A 23,839-nucleotide genomic window follows, 5' to 3' on the forward strand; every position below is an offset into this window, starting at 1 on the left:
GATTGATTGCATGCCCTTCTCTCACCTCTCCTTCTGCCTCTGTTCATCTGCGTGCACCAGACTGCTTGTTGTTTCCCTGGGTCCTGGAAGCTCTGTGGGCTGTCTTGTCTTTTTCTCTGTTTCATTTTGCTTAGTTTCTTTTATTTGTTGTCAAGTTCACTGGTCTCTTATTCTGCAGTGTCTGTTCCACTCTTAATTCCAAACAGTGAAATGTTCACTTCAAATACTTTATTTTTCACCTTTAGAAGTACTGTTTAGGTCTTTCCCCCATTGTCTGTTCCCCTCCTCCCTCAGTGCATGTTTTCCTTTATACCCTTGAGCAGGTTTATAACTCACATTTCAGTATTTGTAATAGCTAGTTGGTGTTATTCTCTGCTAATGCCACCATCTCGCTGCCATTTCTGGGTCTGTTTCTATTGACTGATTTTTTATTATGGTTATGGGTCACATTGTTTTGCTTCTTCATATGTCTAGCAATTTTTAATTGTGAATTTTGTATCTTTTAGTGCTGAATTTGGTTGTTTTTCTTTGAAGAAGATTGGACTTTTTTCTAGTGGGCAGTTCAGTTACTTATAGGTTACTTTGCTTTTTTTCAAGGCTTTAAAATCTTTTAGGATGACTATGGAATGGCTTTTACCATAATACTAATTTAGCCCTAGTTCTAAGGGGTGACCCTTCTGCAGTCAATGCCTGTGTGTTCAGTGAGGTCTCTTCCCTTCTTGCAGTGTGAACTGAAATGATTCCTGGCCCTGTGTGAGGCCAAGTATTGTTTGGCTTACAGCTCCCTGGGAATTACTATTTCTTCAGAGTTGTTTTTTCCTTGGCCAAATGGGGTTTCTGCCTGTGCAAGCACAGGTTTGGACTTGGCTAGAGGCCAAGGCCTCTTGCAGATCTCTGAAGCTCCTTGTCTGTCCAGCACCTTCCTCTCTAGTACCTGCCTCTCACTCCAGTGCTGACCTCCTAAACTCAGTGAGACTGCTGGGATCTGTTCTGCTTCCTCTTGGCTCATCGGTCTGGAGTTGCTTGCAGCAAAAATCTGGGGTGATTTTAGGGCTTAGCTCATTTTTCTCATTCTCTCAGGATTACAATACTGTAGTGAATATTGTACATTTTCAAAAAGTTGTTTCTGATGTTTTATCCAATTTTTAGTTGTTTATGGAAGTTGAAGTCTCTCTGATGCTATGTATTGTTATTTCAGGAGAATTTGTCTTATTTTTTTTTTTTTGTCTTAATTTCTATATATCATTAACTCCAACATTCCTATTTCTGGATGAGTTGATTGACCTATGAATCACTCTGCGTGCTCAGCAGCTGCACAGGCCTCTGCTCTGCTGTCCCAGCCTGGACTCCTCATCTTTCCAGGCCTCTTTCTGCTTCCTTTCCTTTTCAGTGAGAAGCCTACCTTCCACTTGATTCTTGGACCACATACCTGGGCACCATCCTCAGCCCCCCCTTCAGTTTTTCACCTGCCACTTGCACTGAATGCAGAGGCTCAGGTAGCATCTGTCTGGTCCCTGAATCCCTGCCCACCTGTCCCTATCAGAGACTGACCACCATTGATTGTGTGATCTGGGGGAACTTGAGGCAGCAGGAAGATTGACTAGTTCCAGAATTAACCTATCTCTTCTGCTGTGACTCCTGACACTGACATTTGCTTAAACAGGAGGTTTGCTATGTTTCTAGCCCTTAGTTAATGATAGGGTGCCTGAGAATTAGGTAAAGAAGAGGTGATGCTGCTATAGCAGAGACCTCCAAAGAAGATGGACATGCTTCTCTCTTATCCAGCAGTCCAGCTAGATTGGGCTGCAAAGGCAGCTCTCTGTTCCACGGGGCCACTCGGGGACCCAGGCGCCTTCAGCTTGGGGCTCCGCATTCCCCCAAGGGTTGAAGTGGAGACATATGCCATTGTATCCCAGACTACGGAGGGGTTGGGGCAGGCATGCGCTGGCAGTTGCCTGTTAAGAACATAAAAGGAGGACCCTGTACACTTCACTTCTCAATTCCAGGGGTGAGAATTTGGTCATATGGTCCCCCTTGGCTGCAAGGGAGGCTGGGAAATGTCCACAGCTGGGTGGCCAGGTGGGAAGAGGAGAGATTGGAGCTTATGGAGACAGGAGTTGTCCCCTAGTTTGTATAGCCCAGGTGGCCTTAGCCCATGTTCTCCCGTGGCATGCTTAGTTCTGACTAAGGTGAGGGGCCTCCTCACAGGCGCCTTTCACAGATTTCCATGGAGGGAACAGAGCCAGGCCGGGCATGCACTCAGCAGTTGTTCTTGCTCCTGTGCCTGGACCTTAGCTGCCTCCATCTTCATCTGGAATATTTGACATTCCCTCCTGCCTCTCCTGTCCCCTCTCCTGTAGATGGGCCTAAACTACGCAGCCAGCCAGCTAGCAGCATCTCACCATGGCCCTAGCTCCCAGCCCTGGTTTCCTTGCTCACTCACGGCGGTTCTAGGTGTTTAGCAAACTCCACAGTGGAGTCAGAAATAGCTGGGCTGCACCTGCTGCCCTTGCCTGGCCACACACCCACTGCTTTCATCTCAAGGCAGGGCCTCCACAGGCTGCTGCCAGGGGCTCTGCATTAGAGCCTTGGCATCTGGCCAACAGCTCAGGAACCAGAGCTGGGCCTGGACAACGCTCCTCAGGGCAGCCTGGCCCGGCCAACGGGAGCACGCCCAACAGGGGCCTGCACACCCGCCCCTCCTCTCCCGAGAGGGCTGTGCAGTGACTGTGGCTGCGGAGCATGGTCAAGGGGAGCCCAAAGAGCCATGAGCCCGAGGCAGCTGTCGGCAGGACCCCACCTCTTGCCTCCGGCCCCGTGACCAAGGGCCCAGCCCACCCTGGGGTCCTGCTGCTGCACGTCTGCCTCTGGTTTCCCTGGCGTCCCCACTCAGACAGACTAGCCTCTGCCTATAGGGTGTAGCCCTTCCCTTTGTAAAGGACCAGCTTCCCATCCCACCTCTGCCCCTTCCTAGCTGTGAGACCTGGGCCAGGCCACCCAGCTTCTCTGGGCCTCAGCTGCCTCAACCCTAGACTGGTACACACATCTCCAAACCCAATCAGCCTGTTTTTAAGAGCTTGCTGTGGGGCTAGTTGTCCCATCACTAGGCAGCCTGGCCCTAGATCAGAGGGCAGGGTCTGGTGTGAGTTGGGGAGAGATGTGTGAGAGCGCCTGAGGGCACAGGGGCTGCAGGGTGAGTCTATCGCAGGCCAGGGTTTTCGGGACAGAGGAGGTGGACAGGGAGATAGGGTGCCTGTGCCTGCACAGTGCCAGCCACAGGGGCCTCGTGCAGGCCCACTGAGCTCAGCTCCTGGAGAAGGCAGTGAGGGCTGTGGTGTGTCTCCCGTGTGCTGGGAGCCTGGAGCCTCAGGTCCTTCGGGAATTCAGTGGCGGATTTTGGGGGTCCCCAGTGGGTTCTTAATAAAGGAGCAGGTACTTGTTGGGGGAGAAGGCAGGGTGGTGTATGGGATGGGAGGACAGAGGGAGTCCTGAACCAGGCTGGAGGTGGGGACTGGCCCCCACCAAAACTTCCCCGACACATGGAAGTGCCTCGGCAGGAAAACGGTGGGCCCTCCTGGTGGTCTCCCTGCCCCTGCGGTGTGAGGACATTGAAGGGCTTGGACTGCACGGACTCCTCAGGGCCCCTCTTGCCCACTGGCTCAGCTTGATGATCCTGCGCATGGTCTGTCTGGTGTTGGAGCAGGGTCTGGCTCTGGCTCAGCTCTCTCTTGTCTGAGTGTTGTCATCATGATCACTTGTCATCCAGAGTACCTGTTGATTGCCTGTGAAGTCTGGGGAGTGGCACCTGGCCCCATCCAGGCCCTGGGGGCAGGGCAGGGGTGGTGTGGACAGGTGGCAGAGTAGGCCATGGGATTCCCTCAGCTGTGAGCAGGTGCCCTACAGTGTTGGGCCTGGTGCAGGTGGCGCAGGGATGGCAGCGAGGAACAGATCCTGCCAGCACTGGGTTTTGCCGCCTCCCAGGAGACTGCTCTGTGCAGGACAGCTCTGGCACATTTTCTCCTTCAGCCCTGAGTCGAATGGCCCCTCCTGGGGCCAGTGTGAGCCTCTGGGGACCATCCTTCCTTGTGGCTGTGGCAGTTGGCCATCGCACATGAGCAAGGGTGAGGGGCAGCCCGATAGGACTGGACAGTTGATGCATTTATTGTTTTTCCAGTTTTTTTATTTGAGCATATTATGGGGGTACAAATGTTAAGGTTGCGTATATTGCCCATGCTCTCCCTCCCCCTTCGAGTCAGAGCTTCAAGCGTGACCATCCCCCAGATGCTGCATATCTCACTTACTATGTGTGTCTATACCCATCCCCTCCTCCCCCCTCACACCCGCCCGACACCTGATAAATGTTATTCCTATATGTCCACTTAGGTATTGATCGGTTAATACCAATTTGCTGGTGAGTACATGTGGTACTTGTTTTTCCATTCTTGAGATACTTCACTTAGTAGAATGGGTTCCAGCTCTATCCAGGAAAATACAAGAGGTGCTATATCACCATTGTTTCTTAAAGCTGAATAGTACTCCACATATACCACATTTTATTAATCCACTCATGTATTGATGGGCACCAGGGTTTCCACACCTTTGCGATTGTGAACTGTGCTGCTACAAACATTTGAGTGCAGGTGTCCCATTTGTAGAGTGTCATTTGATCTTTTGGGTACATGCCCAGTAGTGGAATTGCTGGATTAAATGGTAGATCTACTTGTATCGCTTTAAGGTATCTCCATGTTGTTTTCCACAGAGGCTGAACCAGTTTGCAGTCCCACCAGCAGTGTAGGAGTGTTCCCATCTCTCCGCATCCACGCCAACATTTATTGTTTGGGGGCTTTTTGATAAAAGCCATTCTTACTGGAGATAAGTGATATCTCATTGCAGTTTTGATTTGCATTTCCCTGATGATTAGAGATGTTGAGCATTTTTTCATATGTTTGTTGGACTTTATTCTGTCTTCTTTTGAAAAAATTCTGTTCATGTCCTTTGCCCACTTTTTCATAGGGTTGTTTGATTTTTCCTTGCTGATTTTCCTGAGTTCTAAATAAATTCTAGTTATCAGCCCTTTATCGGATGTGTAGCTTGCGAAAATTTTCTCCTATTCTGTGGGTTGTCTGTTTGCTCTCTTGACAGTTTCTTTGGCTGTGCAGAAGCTTTTTAATTTGATCAGGTCCCATTTATTTATTTTTGTTGCTGCTGTGATTGCCTTTGGGGTCTTCTTCATAAATTCTTTGCCTAGGCCAATGACTAGAAGAGTATTTCCAATGTTTCCCTCTACAATTCTAATAGTTTCACACCTGCGGTTCAAGTCTGTTACCCAGCATGAGTTGATTTTTGTGAGAGGTGAAAGGTGTAGGTCCTGTTTCAGTCTTCTGCATGTGGCTATCCAGTTTTCCCAGCACCATCTATTGAATAAGGATTCTTTTCCCCAGTGTATGTTTTTGTCTGCTTTGTCGAAGATTAGTTGGCTATATGAGGATGGTTTTATGTCTGGGTTCTCTGTTCTGTTCCACTGGTCAATGTCCCTGTTCTTGTGCCAGGCAAAGCTGTTTTAATGACTATAGCCTTGTAGTATAGTTTGAAGTCTGGTAAATTGATACCTCCTATTTTGTTTTTATTGCCTAGGATTGATTTTGCTATACAGGGTCTTCTCTGGTTCCATATGAAGTGTAAAATTATTTTTTCTGTATCTGTGAAAAATGATGATGGTATTTTAAAAGTGATTGCATTGACTCTGTAGGTCACTTTGGGTAGTATAGACATTTTAACAATGTTGATTCTGCCGATCCATGAGCATGGTATATTCTTCCACCTATTTACATCCTCTGCTATTTCTTTCTTCAGTGTTTCATAGTTCTCCCTGTAGAGGTCTTTTACCTCCTTAGTTAAATATATTCCTAGCTACTTTATCTTCTTTGTTGCTATTTTGAAGGGAATTGAGTCTTTGATTTGGTTCTCACTTGTACTGTTGTTGGCATATATGAATGCCTCTGATTTCTGTGTATTGATTTTGTATCCTGAGACTTTACCAAATTCATTCATCAGTTCAATGAGTCTCTTGGTTGACTCCTTGGGGTTTTCTAGGTATAATATCATGTCACCAGCAAAGAGTGAGAGTTTGATCTCTTCTGCTCTTATTGGGACACCCTTAATTCCACTGTCTTATCTGATTGCTGTAGCAAGGACTTCCAGAGCTATGTTGAATAGAAGTGGAGATAGTGGGCAACCTTATCTTGTTCCAGTTCTAAGTTGGAATGCTTTCAATTTTTTTCCATTCAGTATGATATTGGCTGTGGGTTTGTCGTATATGGCTTGTATCATTTTTAGGTAAGCCCCGTCTATGCCTATTTTGTTGAGCGTTCTTATCATAAAAGGGTGTTGAATTTTGTCAAATGCTTTTTCTGTGTCTATTGAGAGGATCATATGGTCTTTATTTTTGCTTCTGTTTATATGGTGAATTACATTTATAGATTTGCGTATGTTGAACCATCCCTGCATCCCTGGGATGAAGCCCACTTGCTTGTGATGGATTATTTTCTTCACAAGTACCTGGATTCAATTGGCTAGGATTTTGTTGAGAATTTTTGCATCTATATTCATAAGGGATATTAGTCAGTAGTTTTCTTTTTTTGTTGCATCCTTTCCTGGTTTTGGTATCAGGGTTATGTTTGTTTCATAAAATGTTTTGGGGAGGATTCCATCCTTCTTGGTATTGTGGAATAATTTCTGCAGGATAGGCACCAGTTCTTCTTTGTAGGTGTGGTAAAATTTGGGTGTGAAACCATCTGGTCCAGTAGTTTTCTTTTTAGGAAGGTTTTTTTATTGCTGTTTCAATTTTAGTACTTGATATTGGTCTGTTCAGGAATTCTAGTTCTTCCTGGTTGAGCCTAGGGAGGCTGTGTGTTTCTAAGAAATTGTCCATTTCCTCCACATTTTCCAGTTTGTATGCATAGAGGTTTTTGTAGTATTCATAAATTATATCTTGTATCTCTGTGGCATCAGTTGTAATTTCTCCTTTATTGTTCCTGATGGAATTTATTAGAGATTTTTCTTTTCTGCTTTTCGTTAGTCTAGCCAATGGTGTGTCAATTTTGTTCATTTTTTCAAAGAACCAACTTTTTGTTTTATTAATCTTCCATCTAATTTCCCTGTTGTCAATTTCGTTTAGTTCTGATTTGATCTTAATGATTTATTTCACTTCTTCTGCTGGGTTTGGGGTCAGTCTGTTCTTCTTTTTCCAGCTCTTGGAGACGATTCATTAGGTTGTCTATTTGTGATCTTTTCAACTTTTGGATATAGGCATTTACGGAAATAACTTTCTTATCAGGACTGCTTTAGCTTGTCCCACAGGTTTTGGTAGCTTGAGTCTCCTTTGTCATTTAGTTCAAAGAATCTTTTGATTTCCATCTTGATTTCCTCATTTATGAAGTGATCATTCAGCAGAAGGTTGTTTAGTTTCCATGACTTTGTGTAGAAATGAGAACTCCTGTTAGGATTGATTTCTACATTTATTCCATTGTGGTCTAAAAAGATACATGGTATAATTTCTATTTTTTTAAATTGTTTGAGACATGCTTTGTGTCCTAGGATATGGTCAAGCTTAGAAAATGACCCATGAGCTGATGAGAAGAACGTATATTCGGTGGTTTGAGGGTGGAATGTCTTGTAAATGTCAGTCAGGCCCATTTGTTCTAGAGTTCTGTTTAAGTCCATTATTTCTTTGTTGATTTCCTGTTTAGAGGATCTGTCCTGTGCTATAAGTGGGGTGTTAAAGTCTCCAGCTATTACGGTGGTGTTGTTTATCCATTTGTTTAGATCAAGTAGAGTTTGCTTTATGAATGTGGGTGCACCAAGGTTGGGTGCATATATATTTAGAATTGTTATGTCTTCTTGTTGAACTGTACCCTTCACTATTGTACTTGATATGTTTAATAAAGCTTGGTATTACCAAAATCGAGGTACAAATATCAAGTCACACGCCCACACGACAGAATTCCATTTACAAAACGTCCTTCAGGAAGCCTCCGCCGGGCCCCTGCCAAAAGAGAACCCAACCCAGGCCCAAGGTCTAGGTGGGCAGAGGATGGGCAGGCGCTCAGGGTGGGGCGAGGACAGAGAGGAAGGAGAGTGGAGGAAGGTGAAGACTAAAAACCAGTCCATGTCAAAGCTCAAAAAGAGCTAGCCAAGGGTGTTATCACATTGTTACAGTAAAAAGAAAAACAAAAATAAAACTAATCAGGCTGATACAGCAGGCTACGCTGCCAAGAACCCAGATGGCTGCCCTTCCTGTGGCCATCGAAGCGGACGGCCTGCATAGCCATCTCTCCTGTGCGCTCGCTCTCCCCTCTCACTCGCTCTCACTCTCACGCATGCTCGCTAGAAAACACGGAGGGTATTTTGTGTTTGAAGCTAGTAGCCTTGGTCAAAGGAGTCCTCCGAAGAGTCGCTGAAGGAGGAACTTTGTCTTTTGTTACTTTTGTTGTTTTAAAAACTAAGTTATCTGTAATGAGCACTGCTACGCCATCTTTCTTTTGGCTTCTGTTTGCTTGAAATATTGTTCTCCACACCTTTACCTTTAGTCTAACTGCATCGTTGCAGGTTAGATGTGTTTCCTGAAGGCAGCAGATACTTGGCTTGTATTTTTTTATCCATTCGGCCAGCCTATGTCTCTTGAGTGGGGAGTTCAAGCCATTCCCAATTATTGAGAACTGATAGTTGGGGAAGATTTCTGTTCATTATGTTGGGTTGAACTTTGTTGCTTTATTTTTCTCTTGAGCCATTGTGGTATCTGGGCTTAGATATTTAGGTTTGAGTAGATTTACATTCATGAGCGTTTATTGTGCTTATCTGTGGGTAACACTGTTTTGAGTACTTCTCAAAGGGCTGGTCTTGTTTTGGTGAATTCCCTCAGTCTTTGCTTATCTGAGAATGTCTTGATTTCTCCTTCATATGCAAAACTTAGTCTTGCAGGGAATAAGACTCTAGGCTGGGCATTATTCTGTTTCAGAAGAGTGAGAATGGGGCCCCAGTCTCTCCTTGCTTGTAAAGTTTCAGTAGAGAAGTCTGGCATTATTCAGATTGGCTTTCCTTTGTATGTTACTTCCTTCTTTCATCTTACAGCTCATGGAAGGGCCTCTTTAGTTGATATTTTGGTCAGTCTTATGACTGCATGTCATGACATCTTCCTGTTTTCATTGAATCTCCCAGAGATCCTTTGAGCTTCTTGAACTTGTATCTGGAGATTTTTAGCAAGGCTGGGGAAATTTTCCTCTATTATATCTTCAAATAGCTTGCCCAACCCTTGAGTGTTTTCTTCTTCCCCTTCTGGTAACCCTATGACCCTCACATTAGGTTTCTTTACATAATCCTACATCTCTTGTAGGCTTTGCTCTTTTCTCTTGTTTCTCTGTTCTATCTCTGTGACTGATTTATTTATTGAAAGGTGTTATCTTCAATCTATGAGATTCTTTCTTTTGTTTCATTTACCCTGTTCTTGAGGCTTTCCACTGTGTTTTGTAGTTCCCTGAATTGATTCTTCATTTCCAGGAGTTCGGTTAAACTTTTCTTCATTGTATCAGTTTCTTTAGTGAATTTTTGTTCCAGGTCCTGGAATCTTTTTGCGTTTTCTTTGTGTTGGTTATCCAGTTGTTCTTGCAAGTTGTTGAATTTTCTTTCGATCCACGTTCAAAATTCCTCTTGTGTCATTTTAGTGGTCTGATTTTGGTTGGTATCCATTTCTAAGGAGCTGGTGCTCCTCTTTGGGTGTGTGGTTTCCGTTTGGTTCTTCATATTTCCAGAGTTCCTTTGCTTATTTCTTCCCATCTGGATTTTTTGTTGCTTCTTGCCTTTAGGTTTTTGTTTGGGTATTGACACGCCCTCTTTATTCTCTGAGCCAGTAGGTGGTGTTTGTGGGTGAGATTTGACCACTCCCTGTGTGATGAGTCATTAGGTGCCATGAAAAGGGTGTGCAGAATGTCCTCCCTTTCAGTAGGTGACGCTTGCTTAGAAGAGCAGGCTAACTGTTGTCTTCGAGTCTTGTATCCAGTTCTTGTTCCCTGGAGAGGCCTTCTAGTGCCTCAGGTGGTGGGTGGGGCCTTGGGACTTCAAGGTGTGTCCTTATTTTCCACCTCAGTGATGGCTGGTCTGGGAGAGAGTCTGGACGGAGCTGGGTTGGGTAAGCCTGCCCTCAGGCACCACCAATGCCATTAGCAGGGGTCAAAGTTCTGTTCTCTGCTTCCCGGAAAAGCTATCAGAGAGGGGCTGGAATGGCCCCACTCAGTCAGAAGGTCTGCGTGTGGGGGTGGGGCCATCTGAGACCCACAGTCTGGAGCAGGACTTACTCCTTGCCACCCTCCCAATTCTGCGGCTACTCCTAGGTCTCTGCCAGCAGGCCAGACCTCACGCCACCGGGCTTCCCCTGGCTGTGATGCCGGCCAGGAGGTTCCCTGTGCAGGATTGCCACCTGGGCTAAGCATACGGCCCCCCTTTGGAAGGAGGGTTGCCCTCAAGGACGCTGATCTGTCCCTGAAGGCACACACACCTCAGTAGGCTGTTCACGAATATCCCTTCTGTGCCCTGGGCAATGTGAGACCTGGGTACACAGGATCTGGTCTGTAGGTCTGACCTCTGGGCCCCGGAGTTCAATCCCTGACCCCACCAGGGAGAGGAGTGCCAGTCCCAATTCATCCATGGGAGCCCAAGCTGGGTTGATGTCTCTCAGCCTCAGGGTTTGCCCTGTTCTCCTGGAATCACCAGGCCAGCAGCACCTAGGAGGGCTGGCAGGTAGGGAGCTCACCGTCTGAGTACTTCTCAGTCAGTTGTAGGGCCCCAAAATGGAAGGTCCCATTCCCTGGAGGTACCTCTGGCTGGTGGCTATATTGTCTCTTTTGGCAGCCATGGTTAGGGATGGGGGAGGGGAGAATAAAGCAATATGGCGCCTGCTGGGAGGCTCGTGTCTGTGCACAGGGAGGTCCGAGGGAGTTGGGAGCCTGGTGCCACGTCTGCTACAGGCTCACCGCTCTCTGTCGGTGGCCATCTCTGGGCTGGTGTCCGCAGGTCTTTCCAACTGGGGAGCCCACCAGCAGTCTGAGATGCAAGGGAGGGAAAGTTAACTGCTCTACCTACCCTTGATGCTGGTCTCCAGGCTACTCGGGAGGTCTCTGCTTCCAGTTCTCCTCCGCAACCTCCTCCTGTGGGATATTCTGCGGTCTCAGGTACCCCTCCTTCTGACCCTCGTCCAGTGTATGCTCGTCTGCTTGCTTCTTCTAATTTCTCCTAGAATCTGTCTTTTTTGCAGAGACACTCTGCCTGGCTGTGTTTCTCGTCCACCATCTTGCTCCCTCTAGTTGATACATTTCTTCCAGAGCTCAGAACCCCGGCCCCCTTACTGGTGGTGTCACCTTGGGCAGGTCCTCTGCCCTCTGAGCCTCAGCTTCCTCCCCTGTAGACGGGTAGAGTCATGCTCCTGCCTAGAGGCTTGGCCTGGAGCCCTCACCACAGGTGTAGCTTGTCCTATCCTAACCCTTGTTGTCTTCACTGCTGTGACTGCTGCCCTGGCTGAGATCATCCTAGGCCTAGGCCCTAGTGACATCATCTTAGCAGCCCCAGAGCTGCTGGGGGCAGTGAATGTCAGGTGTCAGGATGCTGTTACCCAGGCCAGAGGCGTTGAGCTGAGCTGGCCTCCCTCCTGAACAGCCCAGGGGCTCCTCCCTTCCCTAGGCCTTACTGTGAGTGCTGAAGCCAGACCCAGAGGCCTGGGCAGGGAGCAGAGCAGAGGCAGTTGGATAGAAAGCGATTAAGGGACTGGGGCTTGCCTGTGAGCTGGAGGAGCCCAGGGCATCAGTGGGTTGGGCCTCCCCGTTCACGGAAGTCAGGGTAGGCCATGTCACTGGCTGGCCAGCGCAGTGATGCTGAACAGAGCTGGGCTTGGGGCGCCCTTGTCATGGTGATAAGCCAGTGCACAGCCTAGGTGGGTGGCATGTCCTTCCATGCTGGGCCACCGCAGCTGACTCAGACAGGATTAGTGTTTGGAGGGTCCCCCTGGCACCCATAGCATTTCCCAGTCCCCTCACTCCCTTTGCAGACCTCACACTGTGTTCTTTTATTCTAACATTTTATTATGGAAAATGTCAAATACACAGAAAAAATGGAATGAATTGCACGATGACCACCCATGTGTTCACCGGCTAGAGTCTGCCCCAAAACTTTATTCCCTGGTTTGGTCACTTCTGGCTGCGCAGCTGTCCTGCACTGGCCATACATTTCAGAGTACGCCCAACCTGCAGTGTGCTTCCCTCTAAGCACTTGGTTAGTTGCCTTCTGTCGTTCTGTTGAGGTATAATTTATATATGAGGAAGTGCCCAGTTCCTAAGCATGTCATTCCGAGTGTTCTGGCAACTTTGTGTGCCACTGTGGCCCACAGCCCTGTCCAGATGCAGCACAGGGCCCTCTCCTTGAGGTTCCCACCGCGGCTAGCCCCTGTCTGGTCTGACACCTCGTCCGGTTTGCACTGGTGCCTGGCGTGATGCTTGAGATGTGCCATGTTGTGTATATTGAGCTCCGTTGCCTGCAAGGATCCTGAGTGTGCTTGTCCACTCTCATGGTGTCTCGCTTGCACTGTGTCCTCGCCAGGACTTGCTGTCCCCACAGTGTTCTGTGTGGGTTTTAAAAATTGAGACAAAATTCACATAACATGAAATTTACCACCTTAATGATCTTCAAGTATCATTCCCTGTTCCTGCTACTAATCTACCTGGCAACTGCTCCTTTCTCTCTGGGTTTGTCTGTCCTCCACATTTTATATAAATGAAATCATACGATTTGTGGCCTTTAGTGACTGGCTTCTTTCACTTGGCGTAGTGTGTTCAGGGTTCATCTGCGTTGCAGCGTGACTCAGTATTTCATCGCTTTCTATTGCTGTACGACATGCTAGACCACTGTGTGGCTGGACCACTTCATGTTATTACTTTCTCAGTTGCTGGCACATTTGGGCTCTCATGGCAAATGCTGTCTGGGCATCCGCGTGCTGGTTTCGTGTGGACGTTCCTTCTCACTTCTCCTGGTGTGTGTCCAGGAACGGAAGTGCTGGGGTGCTCGGTGCTCAGCCACTCTCACTACTTTCCTCTTTCTTCCAGCTGCGTGTGCTGTCAGGGCAGGTGTGGGTTTGTGCCCAGCCTGCTGCCTGACCCCCAAGGGGGAGAGCCTGGGAGGCAGGAGGAGGAGCTCAGGGTCCCCACCTCTGGGGCCTGAGCAGAGCGGCAGAGTAGCTGGGCCACAGGCAGCACGGTCAGTGTGTGTTCTCCCGTCTGCCTCATTTTCCAGCCACCCAGGTTGATCCTCAGGACCTCCAGGAGCTATTCCAGGAGACATCAGCCAATGTCTTCCGAATCAACTCCAACGGTGAGCCTGCACCTGGCCCAGGCTTGCCCCTGCCCCTGGGTGCCCTGGGCCGCTGCTGAGATGACATTGGAGGTAGCAGTGCTGGCATGTGGCCTTTTCCTTCCCTGGGCCATCCTGTGGTCCAGTCCCAGGTTTTGCGGGATAGGAGGGAGCTAGGACTTGGGTAGGGCCCTGGGCCTGTGGCTCCTGTCCCCCAACCCCCTGCCTGCTGCCCAGCCACATAGCAGGAGCCCTCAGCTCATTCCTATCCCCTTCTCCCTGGCTCAGCACGCACCCTCTGTGTGATCTAGATGAGGCCCTGTTGACAAAGGAGCATGTCCCAGGTTCCCTCGGGCTGGCAGGGCTGGCAGACTGAGGCTAGGGGTCAGGGGACAAGAGCCACACCCAGATGCCCAGCAGAGCAAGGAGGACAGGGGAGAGGGAAACAAAGGGGAAGACAGAAGCCTGCAGGCCTATCCCAGCCTGTCTAGCGGGTGGGTCCTGGCTGGAGTAGCCTTCTGGTGGGGGCAGGGAGGTCCCCGCCAGGGCCTGGCCTCCAGGCCACTTAGGTGGTCTGCCCTGGCCCTGGCCCTGGCCCTGGCCCTGGCCTGCTTGTGCTGTGGTGGGTTACTGTGTACAGCTGCCGCAGCAAGGAGACTCCTTCAGCTCTTCACACCTGTCTCTCATCTCTCCGGCAGTGACCTCCTTGGAGCGGAGCCTCCGGTCCCTGGGGACACCAAGTGACACGCAGGAGCTTCGGGACAGCTTGTGAGTGTGTGGGCTGCTGCATCTCCACACCTGTGTGTGGTGCTACATGAGTGGGTGGGGGGTCTTATGAGCACTTGCACACTGTATCCGTCCACATAGCCCACAGGTCGCCTCTCCTCAGAGCACACAGTTGTACCCGCCCCCACGCAGAAGCCCAGGTATGCCTGTGGACGCCCCAGAGACACAGGCATATGTGTGCTCAGGTGGTGGTGTATGCACTCGCTCATACACGTTTTGCACCACCAACACTTCCCAAGTGGTTCTCCACCTCACCCCAGCCTCGATGAGGGGCCCTCGCACTTGTGCCCGCACTTGCAGACACACCATGACACAGACGTGCCATTTGTAAAACTGCAGGCTGCCTTGGAGTGGGGCATTCAGGTTCTGGTTCTGCCCCCCAGGAGCTGAACCTTAATGGGGTCTCCAGCTTTCCAGGGGCCTGCCCCCGGTAGGCAGGCCTGGCATGAGCTGTGGGCCCTGCCCGAAGAGGAAGGAAAGGTGCCTCAGGTGCTATCTGTGAGCCGAGCCTGGCAGGGCCGGGGAGAAGGGAGCCTCTATGGGGAAATGACACCTGAGACTGGCTGTTGGTTGGGGTTGTCGGCACTCTGGGCTCTGAAGGGATGTGGCAGGCCTTTGCCCTTCCTGCCAGATGCTGCCACACTCACTGCCCCAACCTCTCCGCACCTGGCCTGGCCCGGCCCGTATCCTGCTCTGCGGTGACATGGGATGTGCCTTTAGCCCCAAGGGCCCCAAGTAGCCTTGGGGTCCTAGAGATGTCTGGTCCTTGAGTCCACCCTCTGCCACCTGCCTTGTACCCTCCTGGGCTGAGCTGTTGTCCACCCGAGCCTCATGCCCCGAGAGGGCCAGAGCTGAGGAGGGGAAGGCTGCAAGAGCTGCAGCTGCCATAAGGGCACCGGGCTCTCTCTGCCTCCTCCCCACAGCTCCACTCAGAACTCTCGGACACCCTGTTGGGAGGGCCCTGGGCTCCAGGTGCAGAGCGCCCTTTGCAGATGTTATGTGCAATTCTAATTTTTCTTTTTAGTTTTTTTAAAAAAAATTTTATTGTTTTCTGATATGAGGGTAACATACACTCATCACAGGCAATTTGGACACACAGGATGCCTGAGGAACCACTGCGGATGTGCTGGTGTTCCCAGCCAGCCTGTTCTCAAATCCCCTCACGTCTCGCAGAGTCAGATTGCAGCGGCTGGCGCTCTGGACCCTGCTTGTTGCACTTGGGTTGTGTGGTGCGCGTGCCCTCGTTAGATGCTTTCTGAAAACATGCTCTTCAGCGGTGCGGAGGACGCTGTTGAACGCACAAAATCTGTGTAAGCAGGACTCTGGGCGGGCTCTCTCCGCTTTCTCAGTGTTCTGAGCAGAGTTCCAGGGACGTCGTCGTGTTTAAATCTTTGTGTCGCTGCCTGTTTCCCGGGCTGGGTCCCTGGGTCCAAGTGGGTGGGCACTTCAGGATCCTGGTCCTCCCATGTGTGCTGGGCTGCTTGGCCTGGTGGGCTGAAGAATGACGTCACCCATCGTGGGCTTCGGAGAGGACGGGGGCTCCCATGCTGACCACAGCCTGGTCTGGGGGCCGGTGTCCCCACAGCAGCTCACTCCCCTCCCCTCCTGTCACCTTAGTGCTTTCCTGCCCCTCCTGACGTGACTGGCTGCTGCCCAGGCTGCAGGCCCAGCCTGCCTGTCACGGCCTTCCAGAACCTTCCATGACTCCATTTGAGGTATGCATATCATGGACTGTTAACATTTTAAAACTAACTTTTGAGACTAACATGGGGTTGCCAACTCTATGTTTTCTACACACTGACAGAGTCACCAGCTTTTTATTTGGCCAAGTAAGGACTTAGGAAAAACAAAAAAAAAATAAGAAAAAAAACACTACCATTCATTATGGCCATCATTTTATAAAGGAAAAGACAGTTCCGACCTACAGGAGCAGGAGGGGGCTGACCTCAGGGGAAAGGATCGTCCTCCAAATTGAATAAATTATGTTTCACAAAAGCCTCACGAGGCTGAGGCTGAGCCTGTTTTTCTCATTTTGTGTGAGGCAGGTGTGACTCGGTCATGTCTGTCAGCCCCCTCACTGGACCTCGCCCTGGACCTCGTGGGCCCACGGGTGGGGGGTGGTGGCCGAGTTGATGATCCCACGGACGAGGCTTCATGGCAGTAGGGACTGTGTGCTTTGGGCTCACGGAGGCCCAGCGTCAGCCTTAGGGAGTAGCAGCTGAGAGACGGGACAGTGACCCCAGTGGCTCCTAGTGGGCAGGGCCCCTGTGCAGCACTTGCCAGGCGCATCCTCGGCATTGGAGCTGTGCCTGGGGCAGGCGCTGCAGCCCGTGTGTGCAGGTGAGGAGGCTCTGGCTCCAAGTGGCCCGTAGGTTGCCCGGGGGCCCAGAGCGTGTCAGCGATGGAGCTGGCTGGAGTTGGGCCTGAACCACAGCCCGGTCTACCCTTGCTCTAGGTCAGCCTGAGTTCGTGGGAGGCAGGGACTCCTCCCAGGCTGGTGGAGAGGTGCCCTTGTGCTGGGCTCCCAGGTCTGTCCACCCCAGACCTGATAGTTGGGGTAGTCCAGCTCCTGTGAGTGGGTGTGGGGGCTCATGTGCAGGGCTGAGGCCTCTCCTGGGCCACACTTGCAGCCTCTCACAACATCCTCAAGTCCTCAGTGACAGACCCCCACAGGACTGAGTACTGGGGGAGGCACCCCTTCCTGTGAAGACTAAGGTCTCTGCTGGCCCAGGCCTTGGTGGTCCCTTTCCAGTGTGTTTCTGACCTGGTGGGGACTCCTCCTGCCACCTTTCTCTCCTGGTGGGATTCTCCGTTGCTATGGAAACAGCAGCATCAGAGCTCAGAGTGGCGCTTCAGGGCACCCCAAAGGGCTAATACCGAAGTGGGTGGGCAGGCTCGCTGGAGTTCCCTCTGACATCGTCTTCTGTACCCTCCACATGTGCATTCTCAGATGTTCTAGTCAAGCTCGGCCCTCACTGGCCTGGCCCCCACCCAGGCCCTTCTGCTCTCCCTCCCCCTCCATTCTTGCCCATTCCTGCCTCACTGCCTGTCGGCGCTCAGCTCTTTGTTCCTAGTGCTGCCTGATGGGGAGGAACCCACTCAGGTGCCTGTGTGGCCCTGAAGCTAGGGTCCCAGGTGTGGGAGCGAGAGGGATCTTCAAAGGGAAAGCACACTGCCTGGCTGCTGCCACCTGCTGAGAGCAGGGAGGACACATGAGCCTGCGGACCAGGGTCCAAGCTGTGGTTAGGGGCTATGGGCAAGGTCCACTGTGGCCTCACTGCTGAGACTGGGGCCAGGGTCTTATGTCAGGGTAGAAGTAGGGATGGGCCAGTGGGGGAGGCTGAGAAGAAGTCACCAGGCAGATGGGAGGAAGACCAGGAGAGGATGTGCTCTGAGGCTAAACGGGGCTTGGGGGGCTTCAAGGAGGAAGTGATGATGTTGCAGGGCTCAGGAAGAGTCAGGAGCCCACTGCAGGGCTGGCCAGGGCCAGGCACCCCTGGGTACAGAAGGGCTGGGCTGCAGCCTGGGGCAGGTGCAGGGCCCACTAGCAGCCGCGGCCACATGAAGGCTTCGGAGCCTGTGACCGGGTTTGGGTGCTGCCCCACCTGGGTGGGCTTGGCAGCTGCAACAAGTTCTCCCTGCTCTGTTTCTCAGAGCTCCTGTGTGTGCATGGGCCTGTGGGCTCAGGCCTTGCTCAGGCACAGGGCCTGGGTGCAGCAGGTCTCAGAGAGCCACCACTGAGCTGACCCAGTTGACTTGAGTGGAGGAGTGTTGTGGCCACAGGCAGCACTTGGAGGTCTGGCTGGCATGCTGGGGGCTTGGGACAGTGAGGAGGAGCCCGTGCTCTGACAGGCCATGCGGCTGAGTACACTGATCTGCAAGTGTCCTGTGGGGCCCAGACACTGGCTCTGGGCTCAGGCAGGTGGGCAGTGGGTGCAGGTGGAGAGGTGTGGTTTGGTGTCTCTGCTGTGGACCGGGGGCTCCTCCCCCATGGTAAGGGGGCTCACAGGTGTGTGCCGTGAGGAATCTGATCTCGGAGGCCAGGTGCTGGCGGGGGTGCCGCCTACTCAGTGATCCGTAGGGTTGGCTAGGTCTCTTCCCGTCTTCTCAGAGCTCTTGTCTTTCCCATCCTATTGGATGCTGTGTGGTCTGGTCCTGCAGGATGGTGAGTGGGAGGACGGGCCCCATAGGCATTCCCTCCATCCTCTTCCCCTCCTCCCCCAACCCTGACCCCTCACCTATCCTGGTTGGCACAGCTTGGGTGATTGTGAAGTTGGCTGGGCTCTCTTCCAGCTGGAGGCAGTCACAGTCTGGAGAGGAGTGCGTGTGGGGGGGGCAACGTACTCCTCCTGGTGTGTGACAGAGAGGACCTGTCCTCCCTGGGGTTTTTGGTCTTGGTCCCATGGGCCACATTCTCTGATCTGCTGTGTTGGGGATAGGTTGGGGTGGCCCTGAGGCAGAGATGCAGTAGAGGTGGCGGGAGGGTCTGCTTGGCCCACCTCCCAGGGTGCAGCGGCGGGACTGGGGGCAGACTGCTGGCCCTGCGTGAGCAGCGCTTTCTTTCTCTCCAGGATTTGCATGTCAGAATCCTCACAGGCGAGATGAGGAGGCCTTGGATGAAGATAATCCAGGCCCTGGGCTCGGCAGCTCTTTGAGGGGCTTAGTCCTAACAGCCCTGCACTGCAGGAACACATGGGCAGAGAGGGCTCTGGCGGGGCAGGACCTTGGAGCCCGTGAATGCTGTGACTGAGCCTGCCTGCACACACAGACCTGCGGGGTTTGCTCGGGAGCTGGGAGCTACTGCAGTCATGTGCTGTTAGCAGGCTGCTGTGGAATCGTCCCGATCACCCAGTGAGCTGTGATTGTGGGAAGGCCCACAGCTCACTTCTAGAGCCGCCTCTGAGGCCTGGAGCCTGACCGAACCCAGGTCCCTCATTTTACTTGTGGGAAAACTGAGGCCCAGAGGAGAGGGGCTTTTGTGTGGCCGCGGAGCTAGAGCAGAGCTAGGAAGAGGCCCACTGCTCCAGGGTATGGGGGTGGTGTCCACACGTCATCTTAAGCGTGGGAGACACTGGTGGTTTAGACGTGGAGTTCAGCTCTGCATCTGGGGGGAAGAAGCCACCCAGGGCCGGCCCGACCCAGGACCTCGAGGACAGTGAGGCTGAGAGGCCTATGGAGTTGGTGGGTCAGGGGCTTGGCAGGTGCAGTGTGCAGTGTTGCTGCCATGCTCTCTGGGCTGCAGTGGGGACCTCTCTCAGCTTAGGGGACTCGACAGCTGGGGCTGGGCCACCTGGAGGCTTCTTCACACGTGATCAGCCCTGAGATGGCTCCGATGCTGTGGTCTGTTGGCACTGTCACCTGTCCTCTCTGTAGAGCTGGAGCTTCCGGCAAGGTGGCCTCACAGAGTCACTTGTCACTGGGAACTTCGTGCGGAACTGCCTGTGCCAGGCTGTGGGAGGGCTCTGATGTCTCCGCCTCCTTGCCACATTTGTCTGTCCTTTTCACTCTAGCTGTCCGGGGGTGTGAAGTGCCAGCTCATGGTGGTCTGATTTGCATTTTCCTAACAGCTAATTACCTCGAGCACCTCTTCATGTGCTTGGGGACCATTTGTGTATCTTCTTGGAAGAAATGTTTATTCAGAGCCTTTGGCCATGTGATAATCACGTTATTTGTCTTTGTAGCCCCGAGTTGACTCCCTCTTTCTAGAATTTTCCCCTGGCTCTGCAGCTGTGCTCTGCAGGCCTTTGCCTTCACTCTCCCTGCTCCTGTCAGTCTCCTGGGCTGGCCTTTCCTCCTTGCCCAGCCTCCTTTCTCCTCTGACCTCCCCTCCCTTGGTGGTCTTGCGTGTCCCACAGCCCGGAGTCCCTTTGCGGCGGTGCCTCAGACTCCTCAGGCGGCGCCACCTTCTCCTCACCAGGATGGCTGACCTGTCCATAGGGGACTGACCGCTGCACCCTGGGGTCTCCCCCTCAGCCTGAGGCCTCCATTCTCACAGACTCGGGTCGAGGGAAGGACCTCAAAGCAGGCACCCAACCCCCAACTCTTGCTGGTCATTGGCTGGTCAGTCCACTCTCCTCTCAAGATGTCCTGTCTCTGACCACTTCTCACCCCCTTCTCTGCAGCCACCTGGTCCAGTCCCTGGGTCCCTGCAGTATCTCCTCCTGGCCTCCCTACCTCTGGTCTTGCCCCTGATGATGGATTCTCTGTGCAGAGGCCAAAGTAATCCGTAAAAACATGGGTCTGATGGCATCGCTCCCTGCCCTGGAGTCCCCAGTGGCCTCCCTCATGGTGAAGTCAAACCCAGACTCTGCCCAACGTGGCCACCACCCACCCTCAGGCCCACTCCTGCTGCACCGCACGGCCCCAGGCTCAGTGATGCTCTGTTCTCTGCCCCCTGCTTCCAGGTCCTACCTGGACTCCTTTGTGTCACTCCACTCCTGGGCTCCTTTGTGTCACTCCAGTCCTTGCCAGCTTGCCTGCCTTGGCTGCTGCATCTACTGTGGGGTGGCCCTCCGGTTCTCTGCACCTGCTGCACTATTTGTGTGTTTACCTGGGCGTTGCCAGTATGTGATTCTTGGGGGCAGTGTTGGGCCAGGACGGGCAGTGCACCCGCGGAGGGCAGGTAGGAACCAGGAAGCAAGGGCAGCCCTGTCACTGTTGCTCAGCCCTCTGCAAGGGGACCAGGGGTTGTGGGCACAGGTGCTGCCCAACCGCTGGGTTTGGGAAAGACATCAGGCTGCTGCCTGGAAGGGCACTGTGTTGTCTTGGAGCTGAGGTGGGAGGCTTGGGAGCCTGAGGCATGGGGCAGCCCTGCCCTGCCCACTCCAGCTCCCTAGCTCCCACATGCTGTTCCTGGATTACCTAGAGCCTCTTGTCCTCGTCTATAGCACGGGGTGCTCACAGAGGGCATGTGGGAGAGTGTCATTCAGACACCTGGTACACTGAGTTGCCTCGACATGGCAAATAAATGAAAACAAATACCAACAAGTGAGAGGAACTTTTGGTATTCAGGTTGATGCAGGACCCCTGGCAGATTGAGGCAGGGCCACCAGCGCCTATGTGCCTTGGATGACACACCCACCATGCATGCCCCACAGGGCTCGTCAGTCACCTGCCCACCTGTAGCAACAGTGCCCACTGGCTAAAGATGAGGGGGCCGCTGAGCAGGGTAGCAATGAGGCTGTGCAGAGGGATGCTGAGAGAGGGATGTCCTGATTTATGTAGCTCCTGCATCACCTTTCAGTTGCAGACAACAGAAAGCATGCCGAGCTGGCTTCCTGGGGATATATGGGCTTTTGTAAATGAAATGTCAGTGGCCATAGGGCTTCAAGTGCACTTTGATCAAGGCTTTAGTTCACATGGTTTCTCTTGGCTGTGCTGGAACATTATATTTACCCTCAGGCCAGGTTCTCTCATGGTGACAAAATAGGTGTTGTGGTTCCAGGCATCATATCTGTATTCTACTTGTGAATATGGGGAGAGGGACTGGCTTCCTCAATGCAGAACTAGAGTTTCCAGTTTTGGCTCATTGCTGAAGCAATCCGGGGCTAAGTGTGCATCACAGTTCACTGGCATAGGCCTTGCTGGGGTGCTTGGATCACAGGACACGTGCCATGTATTGCTGGAGGGCTGGGGTGGGGTCATCCCTGCCCCCTCCACTCAGTAAACTGCTTGTTCCTCCAGCCATGTGAGCCAAGTTGACAGATTAGGGCCCTCCTCGCACGGTGGTGGTGAGGATGGGCGAGGAAATGAGACAGGAAGCAGGGGCTTTATTTGCTGTCATTATTATAACAACTAACCAAGGATGACCAAGGTAACAAGTGTTATCGTTATTCTACCCTGACTCTGACAGTGAGAGGGCAGCATGTCCCTGGACTAAGGGTTGCGCTTCTGGCCCTGGCGAGGCGGGGGGTCTCCCCTAGCTCCCTGCTGTCACCCTCTGCCTCACTGGAGGTGCCTGTCCCAGGAAGATGCCTGCCTGCACTGCCTCTAGCCAGGGCCTCCATAAGGCTCTCCTGGGGTCCGCACGCCGCCCTGCTGACACCCCCTTCGCAGGGGCATCTCTGGGCCAGCAAGAGCTCCTGGTGTCTGTGTGAAAGTGCCTCTGGGATGTTTCTCAGACCTTGGGGGGATGCCTGGCCTTGTGGACCTCTTGGGGAGCACGTGTTCTGTGGAGCTTCCCCGGCTCATTGTCCAGTGTGGACTCTCAGGCAGTGGCCATGAGCCGTCCCTGCCCTTCACCACCCCAGGCCACGATGTCCACCCAGCCCAGCCAGTGCTGCCTCGGACGCTGCTCAGACTGTCTGCTCACCCCACCCCCTTCTATGTCAGCATAAACTTGAGGATCAGCTTGTTGATTCCTATTTTTTTTTAAAGTGTGCTATAATTTTTATTTATTTATTTATTTATTGATAGACAGACAGACAGGATCTTGCTCTGTTGCCCAAGCTGGAATGCTGTGGTCTGATCACAGCTCACCATAGCCTCAAACTCCTGGGCCTATGCGATCCTCCTAGATCAGCCTCCCAAGTAGCTGGGACTACAGGTGTGTGCCACCACACTGGGCTAATTTAAAACATTTTTTTGTAGAAACAGGGTATCAGTGTTTCTCAGGCTGGTCTCATCTCCTGGCCTCAAGCAATCCTCCTGCCTGGCCCTCCCAGAGTGCTGGGATCAGAGGCGAGAGCCACCGTGCTCAGCCCTATATTTTTTCTTTAATCATTTGATAGTGACGCCATCTGCAGCTGTGTATTTGGGGCAATGTTTTTAAGTAAAAATTGAATTCTTTCATTACATATAGAGCTAGTTAGGTTTTCTATTTCTTTTTGAGTCAGTTTTGATAATTCATGTCTTTCAAGGACTTTTTCTATTTCATCTTAGTTGTCAAGTTTATTGGTGTAATTTGTAATGTTTCCTTCTTATCCCTCTAGGGTTTGATCTGTAGTGAAGTCCCCTCTTTCCTTCTTGACACTGGTCATTTATATGTGTTTTCCTCTCTCTCGACTTGTCTAGGTAGAGCTCTGCAAGTTTTTGATGCATTCAGGGGGTGCTTTTTGGTTGTAGTGATTGTTTCTGTTGTTGCCCTGTTTGCTATTTTATTAATTATTGCACTTAACTTTATTGTGTGCATTCTGCTTCCTTTGTGTGTCCTTTGCCAGCTTCTTTAGGTGAACGTTTAGGACATCAGTTTTCTTCTTTTTTCTCATGGAAGGATTTACAGCACTAGTTTTCTCTCAAGCTCTGTTCCAGCCGCACCCCAGCTTTTGCTTTCTCGTGTTTTCCCTCCGGCGTCTGCTCGCTCATGGCAGGGGTCTGGCCCTGGGCTGCAAGGAGGCCCCGGGTCAGGACTCTCATTAGAGTAAGCAAGGCAGAGGGCGGAGACTCCCGACACCCTTTCATTCTGGCCCCTTTCCTTGCCTAGGGTGTCCCCTTCCCTCAGCCCCTCATCATCCCTCCCTGGGTTTGCTGGTTGGCAACCTCCTGTTCCCACGGAGGCCTTGGCAAGTGATCTGATGCCTGGGGGTCTGCCAGGCTGGGTAAGGAGGCCTTGTTCGCTTTGATCCTACGCAGTGATCACAGTTTATGAGGGAGACGGGTTTGAGATGCTGCCTGGAAAGGGAAACCCTGACATGCCGCAGCACAGGAAGTAGGCTGCCCTGTGCTCGGG

The 23,839-nt window shown here is 52.0% G+C and overlaps 1 protein-coding gene across 2 annotated transcripts in view; it reads left to right on the forward strand.

Moving 5' to 3' along the window:
• The window catches only part of TSNARE1 (t-SNARE domain containing 1), a 141,223-nt gene that overhangs the window by 66,208 nt on the left and 51,176 nt on the right, over positions 1–23,839 (forward strand). For both annotated transcript variants that reach the window (XM_012751739.3, XM_012751742.3), the window contains 2 exons: positions 13,330–13,407; positions 14,085–14,154. In XM_012751739.3, coding sequence (XP_012607193.1) covers positions 13,330–13,407; positions 14,085–14,154 — 148 coding nt within the window. The remainder of the gene's footprint in view (positions 1–13,329; positions 13,408–14,084; positions 14,155–23,839) is intronic.

Source organism: Microcebus murinus, chromosome 7 (genome assembly GCF_040939455.1).
Source record: "Microcebus murinus isolate Inina chromosome 7, M.murinus_Inina_mat1.0, whole genome shotgun sequence".
Classification (NCBI taxonomy): domain Eukaryota; kingdom Metazoa; phylum Chordata; class Mammalia; order Primates; family Cheirogaleidae; genus Microcebus; species Microcebus murinus.